This window comes from Thermobia domestica, chromosome 9, assembly GCF_964235325.1.
Source record: "Thermobia domestica chromosome 9, izTheDome1.hap1.1, whole genome shotgun sequence".
Classification (NCBI taxonomy): Eukaryota; Metazoa; Arthropoda; class Insecta; order Zygentoma; family Lepismatidae; genus Thermobia; species Thermobia domestica.
Window position 1 is genome coordinate 144805827 of NC_137462.1, and position 25728 is coordinate 144831554.

Below are 25728 nucleotides of genomic sequence, written 5' to 3' on the forward strand. Positions count from 1 at the left end.
GGGGCGATCGCCCCCCCCCAGAAGAGGAAACCCATATATATAACCCATCCCAGAGTTTGGAGCACTTAAAAGTAGCAGTATGACAACCCACCGCCCCTGGTAAGCAGCCTATAAGAAGTTTGACAAAATAATACAAAAGCTATCCATAAGGGTTACAATCAATGCTGTAAACCAGCGTTTCCCAACCGATGTGCCGCGGCACACTGGTGTGCCGCAAATGAACCGCTGGTGTGTCGCGAGGAAATCAAAACAAAATTATTAATTCTATAGCAACCAAATTGCAAGACATAGGAAAAAATGTATATTTTTGTATTTCACATTACTATGAATTTCTAGCATGCAAAAAATATATATATATATATATATATATATATATATATATATATATATATATATATATATATATACTGTAATTGTAATATATTATTCTACATCTATTACTGTGTAGCAGACAGTATTTCGGCTCGTACACATTTTCATTGTTAGCTGCTATGTTACCCTTCAATTGAGTTGAGTTGATTTTAGTTTAGCGTCCCTTTCAGCAGCGAGGCTATATGAGACGTGGACCTACTGATTAACGTGGAATCCGAACCACATGAGCTCCCGCCGGGAATCGAACCCGGGTCTCCCACGCCAAAGGCGCGTACGTACCCTTCAATTGAGAGTCAATACTAACACCGAGAAGTGGAAGCTCTTGTACGGTACGCGTCAAATGAACGTTCGTAGAACACTCATTCGCACGTGAATGACAGAACAACACTTTGTTCAACAGCTGTGTTTTCACTTCGACGCATCGCAAGCTGTGTGATTGCAATAATATGCACCGGTTTTGGTTAAAACAGCAAAGTTAAAAGTACAAGATATTTGTTTGTTCGTTCGTTATTTAGTGATCTTCGTTCTTAGTGAAAGATTGGATACAGTTTTCGAAAAAGAAAGCGTATTTTTAAAAATCTGAGTCCTATATTTCATTGCAATTGTTTTCTATTTTAAAATTGGAATAAAAAATAAGCATAATGAATTAGCATAGGGGAAAACCAGTGATAGAGCTTTCATCTCTGTGAGAAGGAGATCAATAATCACAGAAAAAAATTCTCATGGTATTTTATATTTGCAAATAATAATAATAATAATAACATCTATGAGAGTTCCGTGAAAATTCAAGTTCCACCCGTAGTGTGCCGCAAATTGAAAAAGGTTGGGAAATGCTGCTGTAAACAGTAGCGTTATTTCAACTTTTGCTAAAGAGAGGCAAGATTGTGCAACGTCATAAGAGTTTCATGTTTTTAATTAGTATATAATTCAGTATATATATAATCCTAGTATATAATTCATGGAGGTAGTTGCCCCCCGTGCCCTCCCCCAATGATGCCCCTGGTTGTAAATAAAGCAGTGTTGTGAACTCAGTCTGGACTTCATGTTCAAATGGCACTACTTTATGCTATTTACGTATAGCTATAGAATGAATGGATAATGGCAAAAAATATTTTTTAAATACGAAGCAGTGTGACAAACTTTAAGAGCAATTTTGGGAGATTCACTGCTCAGCCTTGATTCATGAATTTCAAAATATATTAGAAAAAATATAGTTTCTGATTTTAAGTAGTTTCAAAGAATACCTCAAATACCAGAATATGTAATTTGACTAAACAATGTTGTTAGAATGTAAAATTATTTCAGTATTTTTTGAAAGAATATAAATATTTTAAGCACACAAAATCAAAGAATATAACAATGAATTAAACAAAAACAAACATCAAAGAATGAGGCCAGGAAGAAAGAGTGACGTAAAAGAAAGTTAATATCATCAGTTTATAATATACTGGTAGACCCAACTTGGCATGATCAACTACAGAGCTGAGTCGACTTCGGGTGTTCGGCTTCGGATTGCCAGACATAATCTGTTTGTGGGTTCGAGTACCACTGAACGATATGTGCGTTTTAAACTTTACCACGAATTTTCTGTGTTTATTTTCTGTCTGGCTTGATTTTGTAGACTATGGAATATAATATTAATATAGAGACAATGCAGAGATCAGGCCACGGTTAAAAAGTTAGCAAACTGAATTCTTATTGTGCATTTTAAAGTTTGAGTCTTACCCTTCCCTTTATTATTATTATTATTATTATTATTATTATTATTATTATTATTATTATTATTATTATTATTATTATTAACTTTAATCTTGCTAATCGAAAAAACTATAGGAAAACGGCTTGAAACGTCATAAGCATGCAGGATACCGACAAAATTCTAACATCAAAGAAATAATGTCAAATTATAGCAATAGCTTTGAGATCTTTTTGTTATATTGTATAATCCTTACTCTAAAAGCTTACTCTCTATTTTATTCTTGTGTAATTTTCGTCTCATACAAAAGTAACGTACTTTTTTTTAAATCATTCTTTTCAAAGCAGATTGTACTTTCACTTCTTCATAGTTCATTAAATGAAAATAAATGTTCTAGTAACAAACCATAATTTTGGTAATAAAAACACCAAAAATAAAAAAAACTTTAATCCTTGAATCTGATAATTTTATGAACATAACTTGTTTTGTGGGGAATGAAGACATAACTTATGATCATATTGTAAATTTATTGCAGTAACAGAACTCAAGCTTCCGAAATAGCTGTGGGGACAAGCAGATATCCTACAGAAAAACTATACGTGGCAAACATGATTATTAGTTTCTTCTTATTTTCATGGGAAATAGGGCTATTCAAATCTGTCTTGAAAAGTTGACGATTTTGAGTTGTAACTTCTATAGCAATATTGTTATGAAATGATCGGACTAGTATTCACCTTTTAAAACCGTGGTTTACTATGTTGTCCAGCTCGCGGTACAGTAATGCTTAATTTAAATGCTGCGGCACTCTGATATTATCATTGTCGTAAAAATTATTCATAAATAAAATTAACAAGCGTTGTGTTTGAAGTTCTAATAGGAAGATATTTAAATCACTTCGAGAATTCCCATAAATACAGTACTATCGTGATTTCGGTAGAAAATCTCAAATATGAAAAAGAACTGAAGAAAGTATTATTTTTTTTTAAAAAAAAAAAGCATATTTGTACAAAAATTTCAACATCTCAAACATCTTTCACATTATTATTTTATACCTGTGATATATGCTTGCGATCCTGCAGTATCGTAGAAAAATTTTCAGTACATTTATTGCTCATGCTGTTAATCTTTTTGCTGAAACATTTATATCGTTAAACATTACTCAAATAGCTCTACATTTATTAATATACACAAAAGGTTTTTTTTTTTTTTTTTTTTAATTCTTGCATCTCTACTTCACACTGTAGGTATTGCATCTTTTGCAATGGAGTACTATAAGGCGAAACTGTGCTGGGGAAAAAATAATAGTATGTTAGAAATTCGAGAAGTTGCGATGAATGTAGGATGAAGAAGTGTGTGGCTTGCTAGTAGTACCGTATTAATACAGAGCTGAAATGTGTAAATTGAAAGCATTGATAGGAATAGCGAAAAAATCATTTTATGAGTGTTGAATAAAAAGAAAAGTTAATTAAAATTACTAATGTTTGAAATCGAATGGGATAGACCTATTGTTACTGGACATATAGAAGAAAAGCTTGAATATTAAGAAAGAACAATGAAAAACATCTCGAAGCATCCGAAATGTGGGTAATAGATATTGATGTAGTTAGCGAGGAGGTCGGGGGGACGCATCCCCCCAGATTTTAGTCAAATATATTTAAAGAAACTATACTACTTTGTACATATAACTTTTGTCAGAAAGAGGATTTTGATTTTGATTCATCCGATTTCCCCTCAGATTTAAAAAGCTGACGACGCCAGTGTAATAGAGAAGGATGAAGAACATTAGCTGGGCCTAACGAAAAAGAGAAATGACGTGAAATGATAGATTGGAAAGCAATGGCGTGATAGTAAAGAGACTGATACTGAAGGAGTTTTAAAAAGAGGAAAATAAACTATTTATGCTACTAAGGAACAACGTTTATGGAGTTCGAAGATGGCGCTCCGAGTTCCCTTTAAACGTTCTTAGTTCTGCGCTGTTGCCACGTGTTTTTTTTTCACATTCACGGGACTTTATGCACAAAAAAAGCAACTCACCATTCATCGCGTCTGTTTAGATACACCTCGACACAGCGATGTAACATCACTACGTTCGTTTCATTTGCCTAGCCCACACCCTATCAGCTATGTTCCATACAATATTTGATTAGAAATTGTCCTGCTAAAGTTATGGTAGAATGTACACTCATGTCCAAAATTATTGTCGCATATCTATAAATATGTTGTTGTAGGAATATAATTTGATAACGAATTCGCCCGGTAGGCCTATTTCTTACAATGTTAGTAGGGTGGTTGTGCCAGTCTTCGACCACCCCCTAGTTGCCGACCACTTTTCACTTTAAAACCATATATTAGGCTTATTTTCCGATTAAAAAGCATGTTTTTCCGTTATAATTGAATTGCAGCTTATTCTGAACCAATCATAAAAATACTGTCAAAATATATTGCACATGCATTCGGTAATAGCCAATCAAATGTATGCCTACGGAAGACGCACTGAGTTTTCAACAACTTAAATCTGTTGCAAATGGGAATGACAGCGCCCTGTTTTTCGTGCGTTTCCATAGTTTTATCTCATCAGGTAAGAAATGCACATATTATTCTGTTACATGGAACTGTAGAGCACATTTTAGTAATTAAATTTTAGTGATAACTGTCAGGTATAAAGAATAAATCAATAAAATGTAGTGGTCGGACAATGACTTATGAAATATTCTTCGTTAACTAGTGTTCGACCACAGGGTGGTCGAGCACTGAAAAATTGTAGAAATAACAATAACGACTAACTTTCGATTTATCTGCATGAAATGAGTACCTAGTTACCAATTCTGAAGTTATAATGGAATACGAAAACATTTACTAGTGTTCGACCACTATTTTTCGTAATACATTTGTACTGGTCGAAGATTAGCTGTTTCTTTCTCAGTATCCGACCATGCTTTGCGTTTGTACTTTCTTGCAGAATTTCTTGATTCAAACACTAATTCAGTGATCAACTTACATTTGTATAATCATCTGCTGAGTCTTACCGTTAATACACGAATATTCACCGAATGGCCGTGGCTCAGTGGTAATGATGAAGAGGCAATCCACTGAGGGTTCGAATCCCTCTCAAGAGTAAGGTTATTTTTAATTGTCCTCGATATTTCTGTGTTCGTGTCCCTGTCAGGATTGGATTACCTCCAATTGGCTCGAGGAGAAATCAGGTTTAATGTCTCGGCTGATACGAACTTTGAAAAAAATAGTAAAGCGTTGGCTTAGCATTCAAAAGGTCCTCGGTTCAGTCCCAGCGGTCGACCATCTTGATTGAGTTCTTTCGAGTTTTTCCTCAGTCACACCATGCAAATGCTGGGATGGTATCATCAAAATAGGCCCTGGGCGTCTAACTTCCAACATCCTCTTTCCCAACCTATCCCGGTCGGAACCGTAGTTGCCTAAAGGCCATAAAATAAATTCAAATTCAAGTAACTGAATATTCATGTAGTTTCCCAACATTTTCATGGAAAATTTTGGCACTGTTAGGGTATGACATTTAATTTGAATAATAAATTTATTATATTTGGTCAAATTCGTTTAATATTGAACAACACTATTCTCGCTTCGTCGTGGAACGCATTCAAATATTGTTAGCGGAATAGCTACTATCAGCTTACGTCTGGAATACATCTGTTTTCCTTGCATGTCCTTAAGAAGTTTTGTTTCTTTCAGAGTTAATGAGTGAGTAGGCCTAAGCTTAAACTGACAGCTTATTCAAACGAGGATCTACAAAAAGCTCTGGACGCAAAAAAAAAAAAAAAAAAAAAAAAAAAGCGCTCCATACGAAAGGCATCAGTAATCTATGGAATTCCTCAGGTAACGCTGATGAATAAATTTCATGGTCACAGTCCCAAAAAGCGAAAAATAGATCCAGAACCATACCTAACACAGAAAGAAGAAGAGGGATTAGCAAACTGGCTCCTTAATGTGAGCATAAGAGCTTTCTACAGAAGAAATACGATCTTCTGAACACTGTTAAAAAAATGTCGATTCAGAAAAACGCAAAACGCCGTTCAAAGACAATCGAGCTGGTGAAACCTGGTACTACACTTACTTGAGAAGACACGCACAAATCGTGTCCCTAAACTTTGAACAAGCGCAATACGCTGTAACCGAGGGAAACATTCGCTTGTGGTTTTAGGACCTTGAGAAATACTTGAAACAAACGGGACAATCTGATATTCTAAATGATTCTGAGCGAATATTTAATGCTGATGAATCTACCTTTCAACTGTGTCCCAAATCAAGAAAAGCGTTGGGATCCAAAGCGTGGAAAAATATGTACGAGATGAAGGGCAACGAAAAAGAAACATTAACACTGCTTTGCACTTTTTCCGCAGCAGGAGAAATTGTATCCCCGATGGTCGTATATCTGTATGTAAGACATCTTCCAAAGGACATCATCAGTGCAGTTTCTTCAGAGATTTTCATAGGCGGGTCAGGTCAGATAGCGGCTGGATGCGAAGTGAAACACTACGAATGGATAGCAAACGGCTTCCTAAAATGGGTGAATGATCCCTCTATTAGGAAACCAGTCCTTCTGCTAATCGACGGCCACAAGACTCGCTTGGCAATGGAAGTCACCGAATTTTGTTCTAGAAATGCTATAGTATTCTACTGCCTTCCACCAAACAGCACACATATTCTTCAACTCTGCGACGTATCGGTGTTCAAATCGTTTTCGAGAGTTCTACATGGAAACTGAGCAAAATGTTACACGTGTTATTTCTGCACCACTAATTAAAAGAGTGATATACAAGGTAGCAACACAATTAGTAATTAAAAACGAATTTAGAAGATGGGGTTTATAGCCGTTCAACCCAGAGAAGACGAAGCATGTTTGGTGCTGCATTCCACTGAACCTTAAATGAATTTGGTCGTCTCTTTCTTGACAAAACTATCACAAAATTACTTAATCTCAGCGACTATTGTGCGAAACTGCGAAGTTATACCTGAAAAACTAATTGTGTAACATCTACAGATGCTATTAGTTTGGTAAAGTTATACTTTAGCCTTCATACTGTAATTAAAAGCACATTAACCGAGTAGTGGTCGATGACTAAACAGTAGGCGGTCGAACATTAACGAAAAATGGTCGAACACTAAAAGAAATCAGTTACTGGTGTTTCTCCGTCTAATATTACATAAATGGTATAAGTTATCTCAATTTTGGATAATGTATAAATAAAATATAGTTTTAGGAACACACGTGAGCTACTTGCATCCTCCTAAGTTATTCCATTGAGTGAAAAACGATTAAGGACGATAAGAAAATGAGTTAGGTGGTCGAGGACTGGCACATTTACCCTATGTGTACAATCGGCAAAGACATGTATGTGGCGAATTTCATGTCAAAAGAGCAGTAAATAAGAACAATAAAACTTTCTTGTCCATTTAGCAACATTTTGTTCTAGTCATTCTAATTTTCGTATTTATAATTCTTTTCCTATGAAATATACCACAAATATACATTTCCGGATTATACACGTAGTATCAGTATTAAAAAAAAAGTACCCTGCAAAATCATTATCAAATTATATTCTTACAAGAAGACAGTTATAGATATGCGACAATCATTTTGGACATGAGTGTACAATAGACGAAAAGAGGGGGAGGGTTGTGATTGAATCACGATATTGAAGGGAATAACTTTATCAAAATTAAACAAAGCGCATCAAAATATTAAATATGCGATAAATGATCTACCTGTTATGCTCATACATTTTGATGGGAGTACGCCTACATATTATTCGGAGATTTGGATTCTACGTTAAGCTGTAGCTCCAAGTAGCGTTGGTGCTAAAAAGCAACATTAAAATTCAAAGTTACAATTAGGTGTGTGGGGTCGAAAAATTAGATAAGACAAATCACATTGCATTTTTTCTTCTTTATCTGATACACTTTAATTTAAATAATATAAGCTAATAATTATTAACATATTAAGTACAAATAGTCTTCGAAGAAAAGAAAAATTAAAAAAAGAAACTCGAGCAAGATACGATTTTGTACGACGCCTTTATCCGACAGTTTGGTTCTTGTCGTTTATAAACTTTCTCGATAACAAGCAGAGAATAGCTTGTATCCATATTAAAGATGGTTCATTCCTCTTAAATAATAAAAGAAGTGAGCATTTACAAGCAGGAGACAAACTTTAGCAGAAATCCTCAATCTTCATATGAGTAGCACGTAAACATGTCTATTAAATCCTTTTATTATCGTGGACAATGTTTGTTATTCTTACATAGGCTTATGGTTAATATGATTTGAAATCGATACTCTTGAATGTTAAATTGTTATACCAGATTTCTTATTAATATTCCATAATTCTTCTTATGCTTAACTTTGGATAAAACATTAATATACTATCAGTCTGTATAACAATTTATTTTCCTTCCAAATAATAATAATAATAATAATAATAATAATAATAATAATAATAATAATAATAATAATAATAATAATAATAAACGTGCGTATCGCCGAATTCCAATGGAAACCTCTGAACAGAATAAACTACGCACACCATCAAAGACAAACCTAGTAATAATGGTTGCACGTAAGCTAACAATTTGACTACAAGTGAGTACGCTATTGAATGATAACTTTAAGAAGGTAAAACTCGATTCAAGTTTTGCTCTCACGGTGGCTAGAGCGCTTAACTCTGGTGCGTGTGGTCCCTGGACAAGTACGTTTGTGGTGGACAACATCGTGTCTGTGGGTTTTCTCGGGATACTCCCACATTCTCATTCCAGCAATTTTTCCATCATTATTCATTTCCATCATTAATCATCCGTCCCCCTTAGCATAAAGAGCATATACGTGGGACGTTAAACTGGAAGATTTGAAATCAAGTTTTATTCGAAAGGTAATAAATAACACTAGCATTTTTGTAACAGAAAATAGAAAAAGGTTTTATTCATAGTGTGGCTTCAGAATATATTTCCGTCAGTGATATTATACAACCTCCATTTCAAGTGCTAACACGTCCAGATACATGTTAGGAAAATAGTCTGGTTATCCTTGCACAAACTTACGTTTATCACGAGTCACGACTGGCATTTTGGATGATGAAGTAATCGGCCGATTTGGCTGAGGCCACAAACTTGAACTGTGTGCAATGTACTACATACATATAAAAGGTGGTACTTTCATTCTTTCTTATTTTGTTTGCATTGGATCAACTTCTTAAAATAAAGTATACAACAAATTTGCATTGTACGGGCGTGTCCAGTGGTAAGCTGGGAGAACTGAACCTCCTTCTCTTCAACACGTTCGCTGGAAATCTGGTAAGATCAAATGGCAATGTACTAGAAGGGAAAAGATATGTATTACTGGATTTCATATTATCTTAAACCTGTGTCAAGTTTCCAAGTAAGAATACTTTTAGACTATCGTTTTATTATTATTGTTAATATTATTATTTCATTTAGAGAGGTAACGAATACCTGTTTATGAGTCAAAAAATAAAATTTCATTGCGAGTCCACGTCGCCCAGTTGAACATGCGTCATCTAGGCGGGTATTATTCTACGAGGCGGTTTGATGTATTTTTTAAGTGTAAATTACAAAATTCAGTAACTTCCGAATCTTCAAAATGCTTTTCTCTCGTGTATTTTGCATAAAGATGTAATAGTTTGTACTCAGATTATTTCTTGCTTTGAGGTTTTAACTTTGTTGAATACGTACGCCATTTTTTTTTAGCCCACTGATTGTAGTACCAGTAAGATTTTCTCTCACCCCCCTTTTCTTATAAATGATCTGGAATTTTGATGGTTGGATTTTACTGATTTCATTGTCAAATATATTTTAAAATGTCCCTCACTTTTTGAACGTTAAATTTTTAGTGTATAATATTAATACCTAGTACGGTAATTAAATTTAATATAACCGATATATATATATATATATATATATATATATATATATATATATATATATATATATATATATATATATTGTAAATTTATTGTGAAAAGGCAAGATATTTAAATAGGCTTTGGAGAAGAAATCAATTGAATCAAATCAATAAAATTCCCGTTCATTTCATTTCAAAGAAAATCGAAAAATAATTCCCCATGTAAATCAATGGAATAAAAATATACACAGCTGAACCGGGGTTCGAACATTTGAGCTCCCATCGACAATCTAACCCCTCTCCCATATTCCAGGTGAAAATAGTGGGAGCGCGGTGGCTCAGTGGTAGAGCATGCACCTCCGGTGCTTGGGGTCCCTGGATCGATCCCAGCTCGCGCCGTGTAGACTTTGTGATGGAGAAACATCGTGCTCGTGGGTTTTCTCGGGGTTCTCCCGTTTCCTCCCACTTTCTTCATTCCATCATTGCATTCATTTCTCATCATCACCGTCTCCTTTAGCCTAACCGGCATAATCGTGGGACGTAAAACTTAAAGATTTCATTTCATTTTTCCCGGGTGAAAATAATAGGTATATAGCAAGATCGAAGTTAAGTATACACAATAACAATGTCAATTCTGAAATATATAAATTGGATGGTCAATGAAACCTTTTCTTGCAGACTTTCTTGATTCTCATAAGTTGATGCACGAGGGTAACCCCAAAAGTAAGATCTCACTGGGATGCAGGGAATTGTTCGTGCGGTTGTTGACAACACTGCTGTATTTGTTGTTTACCCTCTAGTCCCAAACAAGCTTGCGCGCAACTCGCTGGGACGCTCAGTCTTGGCTTGGCACTTTGGCACCCGTCTGTAACGGGAGCTCCTGCTTGGCGCTACCACCAAGTGCGAAGTTCGTACGGTTATTCGATTTTTGATCGCAAAAGGCGTTAAACCGATTGAAATTCATCGCAAGTCATGCACTGGTGTCAAAAACGTCGTCAAGTGGCGATAGGGAGTTTGCAGCTGATCGTACTAAAATTCACGACGAAGAAAGCGGAAGACAGACAATTTCAGGCAAGACAGTCACGAAGGTTGAACAAACCAATGACTAGCACCTTGGTTCCTAAGTTGGGGGCGCGGTGGCTCAGTGGTAGTTGTGCTTGGGGTCCCTGGTTCGCTCGCGCCGTGTGGACTTTGTGGTGGACAAACACCGTGCTCGTGGATTTTCTCGGGGTTCTCCAGTTTCCTCCCACTTTCTTCATTTCACCACTTCATTCATCTCTCATCATCACTGTCTCCTTTAGCCTAACCGGCATAACCGTGGGACGTAAAGCTTAAAATATTTCATTTCATTTGGTTCCTAAGTTGAATAAAAATTTGGGACGGAACGCGCTTCAGTAACGACAATGAAGTGAAAGATAAGGGAGGTTCAACTCTTCCTCAAATACATGATAGCGAGCTGGTACGACATTAGTATAGAAAAATTATCACAGCACCTACACACACACACAAAAAAAAAAAATGAAATACTTGATTGAAATACTATCACGTAGAAAAATAGATAAATGTATAAGCTTTAAAATAATGTAAGCATTGTTAAAATTAGAAGTTCCTTTATAAGAAAAGAAAGAAAAGAAAATATTCGTCCAGAAATACAGGACCTTATGCAGAGTAGTTTTGACGTATGATTAGCGTCACACTAAACCCCTGACTACTGCAGGAAATACGTTAGTCGAACTCTTTAGTATGGCACTAATCACGTGTTAGAACGATTCTGCATAAGGCCCACAGTGTCTATTGTCTTAACGTGAACAACATTGATAAAATAGACTGTTATTGTATAGCAATGTCTGTATTTCACTGTCACTTTTGTGTCCTGTAAACCACTCATGTGGGATGGTGACAAAATAAGAACTTCATGCAAAAAAAGACGGATGAGGGACAAATTTCAAGACAAATTATAAAGCTCTGAAATACTGAGCTTAGCTGGTGGTCAGTCTCCTTTATATCATCTGAAATACTCAATGATCTTCAGATGGGCCGACAACTATTTATTACTCGTACAGTTCATAAAAAGCTGTTTAACGGGAAAACCAGTTTCTCATTAACTTGATTTATTACAATTATTTTGTTTAGTCTCTTCTTCTTAAATTAAATGCTGAAATGTCTAACTCTTACGTTAGAGTTAAATGTAACATATTTATGAGGATGTTATATCCACAAGATTTGCTCCCATCTAGAGGACACTTAAAAAAAAAAAAAAAAAAAAAAAAGTCAGAAATTATATCAATATATCATGCCCGCTGTCTCCACATAATCGCTCCTGCTTCGTACTTTTTTTTTTAAATCCACCAATAGAGGAAATTTAAAACGCTACATGAAGAAAACAAATATTTATTCTATCACTCGTTTTATATATAAAAGCTGCTTCAATCTCAGGAAACGAAATATCATCAGGAATGAATTGAATTAAATTACGCCAAATTCTCTTTAAAAGAAAAAAAAGTAAGGGTAATAATTCTCATTTAATAAACTTTCACAATTGGAGAAGAAGGTTTTTCCCCCCCTGCAAACTACTTTCATAAATATATAGTGGATGAATTGCTCTGCCTTGAAACAAGTACTGCACACCCCCGCCCATATCGTAATTTATTGTTTGGCGAGACTTCAGAAAATGCAGTTATAACGTACAAGGTATTCTAACGGATTTTGGCTATTAATTCAGAAAAGATAGTAATATTTTGAACGTACTTTTTAAATACAGTGGAAAAAGAAAATCGGAGTTTCATGAAGTATCTGGGTATTCCTGGCTCTCTGACCCCTTTGGCTCCGGGCTAGATCCACCAATGGCTAAGTTACCTACTAGAGTTTTTTATATTCGATCCAGAAGCAAAATTTTTGTTGTCGAGTTGTTTGCTAAAATTTAAGAAATAAAAACCGCCAAATCTTTTTTTTTTTTTTTTTTACCGAAGTTGTGTTATTTATCACTTGTTACATGCTTGATCTAAAGGAATTCCATGGAAATAGAATTTTGTTTTAAAAACTTAATATTTCATACTAAAAAAACTAGTTCAAGTATGAGACTTTGTAGACGTGTATATGAAGCTTCACTGCACGTTTTGCGAGATTACTCGAAACTAGGCGAAATGGATTTTGATACTAGGCGCCTCAAATGTCGAACAAAGGCTGAATCAGATTGAACCTAGATCCCAGGGATTTCCTGTCATGTCATGTAACGAATGGCCCATTCTAGTTGAGGTCATTCATTTTCCACTTTCACATTACTAACTAAATTTTCAACGGAAATAAGCCGATACCGAACAACTGTTAAGTATGAATGAATGACACTATCTGGATTTTTTTTTTCTATTTTTAACGCTGGTTATTTCTACAATTGAGTCAGATTTAAGGTCCTAATGGATTTACTTTTTTTTTCCCCCTATACACGAAATTTTCACTTGTGAGCAATTTGAGGAAACCCTGAGGCTAACCACCTACATTTCTTTTATAAACTGACTAGCCCGGGATTTCCAACAGCTATGTAAGTAAATACACTGTTTTGCTTTTGCATATAAAAGCTTACAGTAGTTTCCAAAGAAATACAGACTTAATTGTCCTACAGTAATCTATTTACACAGAACGCGTAAGTAAAACCAATGTTTAACTTATAAAGCTTAGTTAATTTAATGTTAAGAGTATAGGGAAATTGATTTATTTTTAGATAAACTTTAAGAGTGGTTACTTTTATAAATGCGCGCAAATTATATACACTAGTTGTATGAAATTAATTTTGTCGTTGAGATGTGTTACCTAGTTTCACAACAAATCTTATAACGTTTGCTGCTTCAATTGGAACATTAAAAGGTTCAGTATGTTTGACATTATACAGAAAGTTAATTTTGTTTCTTTAAAAAGAAAAACAGATAAAAGCAGAAAATAGCAATAAATAAGCGCTTAAAAGTTACTACTGTCAATAAGAATGTTTGAAGTCGCCTGTACCAAGTGAAACAAATGAATGCCTAATAAAATTACCATTAAAACTATAAGTTTATATTAGACATTAATTTGTCTGATTTGGCACAGACTTCAAATGTTTTAGCTACTTTTTTAAACGATCTTTTACTATTTTCTGCTTTAAAGCTTTCAGGTCTGTTTTTATATATATATATATATATATATATATATAATATACGTGTGTGTGTGTGTATGTATGTATGTATATATATATGTGTGTATGTATGTATGTATTTTTTTAGTTTCCGTTGTCCCAGTAGTTTAGGTACCTTCTTTACTAAAAGCAGGGCACTAACTTCCTATAAAATGGGTCGGTCTATGCGTTATACGTAGAATTGTATGTGAACATACACACAGCTACATCACTGTTAGCTATTGAGAAGTCTCATGCTTTATCTTCGATGACTATCATATCTTCATGAAATTTAGACACGATCACTGTGCAAGCAGCGTTTTTGTATAATTCTGTGTAGTCGATGGTTAGTGCACATAGATTCCCAGTGAGGTACAGAGTTGTTGAGACAATTGGGAAGATACTTGAATTATGTAGTACTGAACTCCCGTTTCGGAAATAATAGCAAAGGATAGCTGTTCACATACAGTAGATAAAGTGCGTTTTGCCGGCTATATTTCTCTTGTACTGCAATACCAAGGAATAGAAAGATTCGTTCATTTATTAATATATATATAATTAGTTTCACACAGAGCTGTGAAGCAATTTCCTCTGGGAGCAATATACCAGTGAAACAATGGAAAGAACTGTAGGAGTAAATGACGCCGGGTCTTCTTTAAAGATACCGTCTCAACATTCGACTCCTAGAATTGAACAACAATCTTGGAGAAACTTTCTGGTATAGTTGTCCACGAGATTCGAACCCGGAACCTGCTAGTTACGAATCGAAAACTTCAATAATTCATGTGAGCCGTTAAGCAAAATTAGATTACACTTATTCGGCCCATTCCACTTACTCTGTGAAGCACTAACGAGGACCAATTTTTTATTCTTCTTCTCTAGCGCGGAGATAATTCAAAACGCGGACATAAGTTTAAACGTATCGAATTTCATGAATCCCTACTAGGAACGAGAATAATCGCAAACCGGAGAAGTGTCAGCCATTTTATCCGTGAAGGCGCTCTCGGAATTTGGATTTTGGAAAGCATTTATGATAAGACATTGAAAGGGAATTAAAGGCTTATAAGATGAATCTAAGTCGCAACATAATCGAACATATTCAACATAGAATGACGAAAAGAATTACGAGTTACATTCTACGTGTTCATTATTATCATATGCCAACTATACTTAACGTTAATGCGCCCTGAGTTAACCTGCTCTGCACTACGAAGTCCTTTTTCAGCATCAAGATTATATGGAAGTTCTATTTCGCAGTGGTTGAATTGGAAATAAATTACTACCGGTATGCTGTTATGTATAGACCTGTCTTAGATATACTTCCATATTAGATGTTTTTGGCAGCTTAATTTACTACCACTGTGTTCCACCAATTCATACCTTCTTCATTCGATCATTGCTACTTCATAGCTTTTATTGTTAAGGATATTGCTTTTGACATTCATCTGTTTACATATACATTCTGTTAAAACCACCCCATGTAAATTACATAAAACTGTTTTCTATAATTAGTACAGCCTCCTTGTAACTACACAGTTATCTTGCTTGCTCAAGTTTAGTATCTCTTTTCAACACAGAGACTATGTGAGAGTGGATCTCTAGTTTAAGGTGGAATTCGAACCAGCGTAATGTTCGATCACAGTTTAAAGCTCTTCCAGCTGGAATCGAACTCGGGATTATGTGCATTAAAGGTACACGCGCTAGTTACTATTCTCTGTTCCACATAAGCGGATAGGAAAAAGAAGAAGTTTTTCCCCCCACCACGCTCAAGGACAGGTGAATGTTGGTGTTCCGTCCTCCACCATCAGCCCCCGCACACGGAGGTATAGAGTGTATCTAAATATGTCTAGGCCTAATAATAAATTACAACTTTCATAATAACACTGCGTATTTTAAAACACTTAATTACATTTACCTGCATTAGTGAGTAAGTAGCACATGTGTCATTTTAATGGAAATTTTATTGAACAGTTGTATTGTTTATTTTCCTTCTTTTTTGGCAGTGGGGGTTGTGACATAATGTTGGATTGGCAAGGGATGTCAGGGTTGGTAATTGAATTGGTATTTACTGCTTTGATACATTAATTTCATAATATAAAATCGGAAACCAAGTACAATATGTATGGGTAAATTATCAGTGCGTTAAGATAATAATAATAGAATCTGAAATAATAATAATAATAATAAAACACTTCTTGTTTCCTCTCTTATATACATGTGTTCTTACATTAAAAAAAAAAAAAACAGAAGAAAAATAACCATATGTATATACACTGATAATAGTCAATAAATGCGTCTCGCCCCGGGCGCCTCAACTCAGGCAAATGCTCTGGTTTCTATTAATTATATTTCAATGAAATCATTTTCCTACGTTTTTCTCTTCGTACGTGCACCTGATGTGATGGTGGCAAAGTATCTTTTTTCGTTTGTTGTTTATTAATACGCGGCGATAAATTTACGGTAAAGCATCATACATACAAGATTCATCAACATTGAAATCTTCTGAGTTTATTAAGGGGAAAAATTTGTTATGGTGGACTTAGAAAAACAATCCCAGATTGATTGAAGCCTAACACGAAGTAGTAACTACAGATGCTACGTAATTTGAACAGGCCCATGTCTGAGTCTGCCGTTTGCAAGCAAAATTATAATTATTGGAGCTTAACCATCGTAGTGAATTTGACGCCCCTAAAATCCCCTAAAATTTGGCGCCTTGTGTGGTTGCAATCCTCACCCGGCCCTTTCGTTGGCCTTGAGTTTAGCCAATTGATAATAGAGGAAATTGACTTTTGAATTGTTACTTGACTATTTTAATAAAAACGGAGTTATCAGTAGAATCTAATAAAATAAAATAAAATAAAATAAAAAATGTTGAAAATGTACTGCAGACTCTAGTTTAAGAACTACTGTTTCAAACCATTTATTGATAAGTTGGTTTACCGAAACTCATTTATATATTTGCTCAGTTCATATGTCCATCCAGGAGACAAAACATCCCAAGAAATATGCCTACCTGACGGATCAGCATTTTCAGTCAGATTATAGAGGATCAAAAGTAAGGAACAAGACTTGATATTGAAACCGGAAGTGGAAGAAATCAACTATTTCCGATTTCTTCTTTGACTACTATAGAGCACAAACGGTCGCGAGAAGCGATTTCCTGCAATCGATTAGACATCCGACGAATATATCCCACTCTGTCTACTAAAACCGGAAGTGGTAGAACTAAATCGCTACTTCCGGTTTCAGTGTTAATTGGGAAAACACCTCGCTATAGAAGCCAAACACCTTCAAATGGTGTGCACGTAACGATACTACTTGTTTACATTATAGTGGAATTCACAATTTTGTCACCATAATAAATAAATAAATAAATAAATAAATAAATAATTTTTAAAAAAATGAAAAAAAGAGACAAAGCTTCATTTGAAAATAATTAAATAATTCGATAAGCTGTCATACGTTTTGTTAAACTCTTTTGTAACAAGTACGTTAACATATTTATTTAGATTGTTCAGTACTGTTTAAATACAGCATAATCATGTTAGTGTTTCAAGAAATATAGCAATGAACCGATAACTTGGCACCAACAACTTCAACACTTCTTGTTGCCAAGTAGACTGTCGTGTCTGTGGAGTAACTAAATGATTGGTAGTAACGCGTTCGCGTAGTCAGTTGCGTCTCGTAAAATGTTTACGTTGGAAGTACAATAGTTTAATGACTTGCAAAGCATTTGTTCTAGTTACAAAGTTCGAAAATGATGACTGTGTACACTTACAGGAAAAAAGATAAAAACAGTAAGTATTTATGTTGATAAAACAGGGTGTTTTATGAACCTAGGTATAACTGTTCAATTGCATGTCATGTATCGTTTGGTAGGATTATTACTAGCTTCTATTTTGTCAGAATTTTCTCGATTTCACGTAAACATCTCGCCTTAATTGGAAAAGGGGTTTTCAAATTATCCCCATCACTTAAAGATAATTTTGTCTTTTGGCTTTAATTCAATAAGTAAATGTTTTAAATATTCCAATAGAATAATATGCAGATATCGTAATTTATTTCGGACTAATCTTCAACTGTTCAGACTTTTTGTCGGTTGTAAATCGAGAGGAAGGGGGAATTACTATCTTCATTAGACCCTATTATATTTGAAATAGTTTCATTAATGTTGATATGTACACCTCTGGTGTTTGGGATCCCGGGTTCGTTCCCAGCCCCCGCCAAATGAATTTTGTGGTGGACAAACACCGTGTGCGTGGGTTTTCTCGGGGTTCCCCATTTCCTTCCATTTTCTTCATTCCAGCATTTCATTCATTACTCATCATCACCGTCTCCTTTAGCCTAACCGGTATAAATGTGGGACGTGAATCTCAAAGATTTCATTTCATTTCATTAATGCTGATATGAATCACATTAATATTTTTTTTTTCATCACGGCACCACGTTTGGAAGTGGCCTTTACTATGATGCAATATTTTAATATTGACTATAGTTAAGCTCATCTAACTAGGAACTGAAAAATATTAATGTGATTTCCCATACTAGTGGAGCTACGCACTTTCAAAGTTCACTTATTTCATGTCTTCGGCAGCCTGTAACTCCGAAACTATCCACTTTTAAGCACAGATCCATATGAACTTCTTATTTTGATGTGAGGAATCTATTGTGACACATTTCTGTATACCCTGTATAGTTAGTATACGCAATTCTGGAAGACACGGGTTTCGATTTACGGTGGAAGCTCGAGTGGTTCGGATATCATGTTACATCTTATATAGCCGCTGTGTTAAAAGAAAGAAGAAAAAAAAAGGTAAACTCCAAAATAACCAAATCGACTCTAATCATCAAATTTGGGTGACCATATAAATAGGATTCATATTTCACAAACTTTGTATCGAATAAGGAGTACGGAAAAAGAAGGAAAAGACGGAAGAAAAACTTGATACACAAGCATAAAATTGAGCACTATGGTTTATCTTTTTTAGGTATTCTTGGAATTAACTTTTTTCTTGCTTTTGCTTATTTTTTTTAACATGTTCGTGTGATGAAAGAAGTTCTTGTTTCTACTTTAAAAAATCTTAACGCATACCAAAACAAGAAATATATATCCTCCTGTTGAAGAAATAACACGCAATAGAAAGTTACTTGAAAAATCTTTTGCTGTTAGTCGTTTGTCGTTAGTTTTTAATTTTAGAGAAACGTGATTTTACCATTGCACGAATCTAAATACCGCTGTATTTATTATATTTTTCACGAATCTTTGTGTTGATGTTTGTATTTATATGGACCACGTAATCTTGTACGAAGTTACTCTAATCGTTGAATCTATATAGATTATATTAAGCTTATAATCTATTTTAATTTATATTAAGCTAATTCTGAGATACTGGTCGAAGATTTTTCGTTCCTTAAACAGCTTCATAAAATATTTTATTATTATTATTATGTTGGACTATTTACAACATTCACTTTTTACGTATTTCCTTCTTTCTTATACTCGTATGCTTAAGGAACTTAAAATATTGTACCGGACTGATTCTCTAACACTTGGTTGTTTCCCGCCAGTCTCAGTAAACTGTCCATTATGTTTCAGCATCGTAAACTATTTGTAACCACGTGAGAAAACAAGCCAATTATATATATATATATCGGGTGTCTCAAAAGTCCCCTGACGTAGGGTAACTCGGTTATTATCAGAGTTACAACAAAAGTAAGAGAAACCGCCTCAAAGTATGATGTTTTCAATCTAAAGTAATGTTTTAAGTCGGACGAGCCGTTTGGGCTGTACACTCTTTATGCGCCCAATGTTAAATGAAAATGCAACGTTGCCATTTCCCTGGATCCACAACATAAGTGAATGCAGTTACTGTCTTTTAGGCTGACATGTTGATGGTCAGTCCACATTCCAAAAATGCCCCCATTCACTTTATGTTGTGGATCCATGTAAATGGCAACGTTGCATTTTCATTTAACATTGGGCGCATAAAGAGTGTACAGCCCAAACGGCTCCTCCGACTTAAAAGAAAATCTTTCACTTTAGATTGAAAACATCATATTTGGATACAGTTTCCCCTCTTACATTTTGTTGTAAGTCTGATAATAACAGAGTTACCCTATGCCAAGGGACTTTTGAGACACTGACACCCTGTATATAATATTATATTGACTCGTCTACTAACTCAAGCAAACGAACAAATTTAATCCTCAAGAAATTTAGCACTAAATACCAATCGAAACCAGAATAATTTGGCAATGAAGAAAAAAAAATAGTTCAGTACGCAGCGTGACTATTCTATTAAATAGTTGGCCGAGTACTAAGTATTGTTTATATTCTAGGTATTTCCATTAGGAAATAAAATTCAATTCTCCTAAATGTGTAGTAGGTCCGAAATCAAACAAAATCTACTGATTTTCTAATTAAAATAACACTAGATAGTAATAAGCATTCATAAGGGCATCATTAAAGAAAATAAAGATTAATAATTAATATTAATACAGTAAATTGACTACACCAGAGATGACATAGACGTGCTTTGGGCCCATGAGAAAATTTGGTGGGACATAAGTTTCCTTAAAAACGGTACAATCAAACTGAAAAATGGTAAATTTGGAGGTGAAGAAAGGTACATTTGGGGAGTCAGAATAGTAAATTTGAGATTTGCGCCGAAGTCGTTGGGGCATCTCTGGTCTACACAATATACATTTATAAGTAATTTGGGGAATGTTAACTATCTACCACAATCAGTAATGACGCAGAAATGCAAAGAATAATGACCAGTGTATATTTCTGAACATAGAAAAACTATTATTCAGTAATATTACAGAATTTTAGTTCAAGATCTGTTTTATTGAAAATAATGTTTCAATAATTGAGTAGAATATGCTCATTATAAATATTGATCTTTTATATTAAGTTCTATTTGTTAATCTGTATACTCCAATAGTTCTGTTGTTTTCCTTTGTAAAAAAAAATGGTTAAGCGACTTAACAATCTAAATTCCTAAAACTTATTGCAAAATTTATTATTTGTTGATTTTGATTGACTTCTTGAAGTTTAATCTGGCAACATTACTCAAACTTCAAGCCAATCAGCAACAATGAATCATTACTCTTACAAGAACATATGATTAATACATTTTGTAATAAATTCCAACATTAATTTTCTTTCTTAGCTTTTCTACTTTTGAAGAAGGTAGCTGGAATTACCAAATACACGGATGGAAAAAGAGAATGTTCCAATGAAAAAAAAGATTAATATTATGTTAAAATTACAGTAATAATTTTGAGCAGGGGTAGAAATGTTGGGGGACGGCGTCCTCTTACTGTTAGTAAAAGTTCAAGAAAGAAAAAAAGGATGTGAATTACACGAAGATATGGGCACAGAAAGAACCCGTTTTCGTATCATTCATTCTTTCAATTTCCCCTAAAACGTAAAGACAACTGCTCTCAATAAAGTAATTAAGATCACTAAACGGCCTGAGTTCAATTCAAGTTGATTTTCGAAACTTGTTTTCTCGTGATGAAGCCCGATTAGACCGTATCTATTAACAACTGTCCCTTTAATTCTGAATCTCCATTTTCGCTCTGGATACAAGCAAGAAACCACAGATAGTAGCAGCCTATTGCATTTCTTTAGAAAAAGATCAGTCTTAACTGATAAAACTGTTTCGTCGTTCATGAAATGTGCTTTGGATTCGGATGCAGAATCGGCAGCCAAACTGCTTGTCATTTATACGTCAAAATATGTTAAAAATGATAGAAAATATACTTATTATGAATTATTGGTTATTTTCTGAACATAATCCTTCCGTTTAGTGACACTATGTTGTTAAACAGTTTAAGGAAATCCTGAGGAGCAAACATCCACATTGTTGTTGGTGTACGTTCAGCATTGCTGTTTGTTTCTAAGGATATCGTTAAGGTTTTCCAGTCATTGTAATTACAATTTAGGTCAAATTAACGAAAAGCATATTTATTTCTGAAAATTTCTTTGTGGCATCCTAGGTAAATGGCTCGCATTCCCACTTTCCGTGAGGAAGACCCGAGATCAGTTCCCCATGCGAGCTGATTTGGACGTGAAGATCCTTACTATACTCATATCTTGATACAGTTAGTGCTAACGGAGACATTAAATTTCAAAACAACTAATAATTATAGGATAACACTGTGAAAAATCTATGGTAGTGAAAAGTATCCCAACAGAAGAAACAGACATTCCTTCCTCCTTGCAAATCGAACGTTGCAAAAAATTACTTTGATATCGAAGCTAGTCACGATCTAAAACATTTTCTCTGAAGAAACTTCCTTGCCAATAATTTGAGTAAATTGATTTATTGTTATGCGTTGCTGAAAATTATATTAATTTCAGTACAAAATTATTTGACAATAGAATCTTTAGTTTCGAATGTGACTATACTACAAGCAATCTGACTGGTGGGACAGATGTTTACTTATTACTATACCTTGTTTAAGATATATTTTTCATTGTACTGCGTAAAATGTGTATTGTCTTAGATCAATTTATATAGATACCCTATTCTTAAATGTAAAGCTAAATTTATTTTGATGTTAGCCATGTTATTCAAAACCATATCCCATAAGACAACAAAAATAATCTTTTATAGGACTATAGCTACAAGTTCCAGTTTCAGGAGTACCATTCCATCTCCATAGATTCTACTAACATCTATGATTTTGATACTGTGTGATTTGATCAAAGTTATGTAAATATAAAATATGGGGCAAATACTAAAGTTGGTCTTTCTTTCTTTTAATTTCAGAAACAAAGATGTCGAAGTTAACCTACACAGTGATTCCAATCACAGTGAAAGACACTGTACCTGTCCTCAACTTCCTCCGTCGGTTCTTCTTCCGAGACGAACCTTTAAATGTCGCTGTGGATCTGATGGGAGACTGTACAACCTGCATAGAACTAGAAGAGTATTGCAGCAAATCCTTGCAAGAAAACCTGTCATTAATGGCTGTTACTAATGAAGGCCAAATCCTTGGAGTCTGCCTCAATGGAGAAATGAGAGTGGAGGATGAAGAAGCTCTGCAAGAGGAAGCCGAGCAATGTCCTAACCCAAAGTTCCAAAAAATACTACGTCTTCTTGCTCGAGTGGGTCATGAAGCTGATACGTTTAATAAATTTAATATAGATCGTTTGTTTGAAGTGCGTGTCGTTTCTGTGGATAGTGCTTGCCGTGGTCAACGTATTGCAACAAAACTGTTGCAAGACAGTCTTAATTTAGCCATAAAGAAAGGATATCCTTTGATCAAAGTTGATTGCACAAGTCACTATTCAGCTAGGGCAGTGGCAAGTTTAGGGTTAAAGCCAATATATTCTTTAAAATATAATGAGCACAAACGAAATGGTGTTCAGGAACTTTGTCCAGATCTTCCCCACACAGAAGCTAAAACATATGTTAAAGAACTGTAATATTTCCACAGAAAAGAATGCACACTTTTATGAATGCTCGTACAAAACTATGAAAAGGACTTCTGACAAAATGTTCCATACAGCCGTCGGAAAGAGACTGACTTTATATCGCAGGATTTTATATATATATTTTTTTTCTTTCTTTCTTCAAAATATGTCTTTTTTTTCTTTCTTCACAACTAATAATGAGATTATAACAGTTTAATAACGAAAAAAATAAGATAAAATATGGATTTTATAGCTGTCTAGTATTTGGAAAGTATTAGGAAAATGGTTTGAGAGAGAGAGAACCCGTCATATAACTACGTCAAATTATGCGGTACTACACAGTGTTTCACAGACAAGGACTAATTCGTTTCATAATATTTTCTAAATACTAAAGAGCTATAAAGCCCAAATTGTCTTGCTTCTTCTTTTTTTTCTTTCTTGAAACTGTAAAAATACACCACGAACAATTGTGTAAATCCAACAAATAATTTTAAACTAATTATAATATTCGTCTCAATTTCTATGAGCCATAGCTACTATCCGTAACTTTTGCTGGATAACTATTCGTGAAATACGATGCAAGATCAAAGTCTATTTCATGGATGGCGATCTTTCATGGAATAAATTGATTTTATGAATAGTATTTTCTTTGTTTGCAAGTCTTTTTGAAATTGCAGTCGGGCATGTAGCTTATAATCGAAGCACTTCTTGACCACTTGTTACGAATCGCCTTCCAAAGTTTTGAACGATCATTCAGAAATACCTTGGGGTAAAAAAAGGAGGAGAAAGAAAAGTATTTTGTTGAGACATATCAGAAAACTAAATATTGCTGTGATTTTAGGCTGTATATGTTTCATGTAAAAATAAGTCCTTGTATAGATATATTGTATAGTGTATACTATTTATGTATATATATATATATATATATATATATATATATATATATATATATTGCGAATACTTCAGTACAAAATTATACAATAAACTATAATAAAATAATTTAAAATGTTTATAAAGTTCTTTAGTATACGAGTAAATCCGTCAAATCAACCAATGATGGCTGCTGACAAAATTTATTTTTTTTAAACTTCTATACACAAAGCTGTACTATATTTAGAGATGTGTAAACAAGCATTTATTCATTTTTTAGGTATAGGTACTGTATATTTAGGTATAGGTTATTTTGTACTGTACAAAGGTTCGCGATAAACGCTGTAGCTCCGTTATTTTTGAAGATATTGATTTCAAACAAAAAAGGAAAGAAAAGGAACAGAATTCAGTGTACATTATCTTGTGTTAAAGTATACATTTAAGCCTATAACACTACATAAACCTCTTTAAAAATTGTTAAATGTTGAAAAACGCTAATTGTCATGTTTGAAATTAAAAAAAAAAATCACTCTGTGGTATACTACTTCCTAAATAAAAGTTGATACGTGAGTCTCATCCATTTTTAGTTATGAGTCTTCGAACACTGCGATTTTTCGAAAATCAGCTATGATCAACTTGAAATATCTCAAAACGAATACACTTGAAAGATCTGATTTTCACAAATATAATCTATTTGCTTAGTAACAAGTGTTTAAAACTAGATCACTGAGATTTGACTAGTTTTTGAGTTTTGATTTATTTTAGGGTATTCGATTTATTAGGACTTAAAGTACAACTAAAACTGTTGGCTCATTCTACAACTAATCTATATATGTTAAGTATTAAAAGATATAGTTCAGTTCAACTGTGCATGTTGTTTTATTGTAATAATATTTACTGGGACGAACTAATTGTTAATCGTGTTTTGAAGGAAGTAATTATTAAAAAATAAAGGCTGTTTTGCTTTGTGTAGCTTTTAAGTTTATGCAATTCTAAAGAAGTGGAAACCATTTAATCAATAAGAGATTGTATTTGGCTTACTACGTGTATTTAATCAAAATGCAAAAGAATACAAACAAACAGATATTTTAAAGTCGGTGTGGCCAAACGTTCCCCAGCCGATTGCCTTTGTATTGAAGATACGACTCTTCCGTTGATCACATCTTTCCCAACAACACATAAAAGGCACATATCTGTGTTTCGTTGGCGCCCATTGCCATTACTTAATACCTTTCAAAAATTTGGATATATACAGATTACTTACATATATAAAAAATATAAAATCTCTGAATATGTATGTATGTATGTATTCTAACCCCCTTCTTTGCC

The 25728-nt window shown here is 34.2% G+C and overlaps 1 protein-coding gene across 4 annotated transcripts in view; it reads left to right on the forward strand.

Annotated features, from left to right (window-relative positions):
* Window positions 1–24036, forward strand: part of LOC145695085 (arylalkylamine N-acetyltransferase 1-like) — a 252867-nt gene extending 228831 nt beyond the window's left edge. For 3 of the 4 annotated variants that reach the window (XM_081771966.1, XM_081771967.1, XM_081771968.1), the window contains one exon: window positions 22883–24036. In XM_081771966.1, the coding sequence (XP_081628092.1) occupies window positions 22891–23541 (651 nt within the window). In that variant the 5' untranslated portion in view covers window positions 22883–22890 and the 3' untranslated portion in view covers window positions 23542–24036. Of the gene's footprint in view, window positions 1–13449; window positions 13596–22882 lie in introns of those variants that run through there. The other variant, XM_081771969.1, reaches the window with a different exon arrangement.
* The last annotated feature ends 1692 nt before the right edge of the window (window positions 24037–25728 follow it).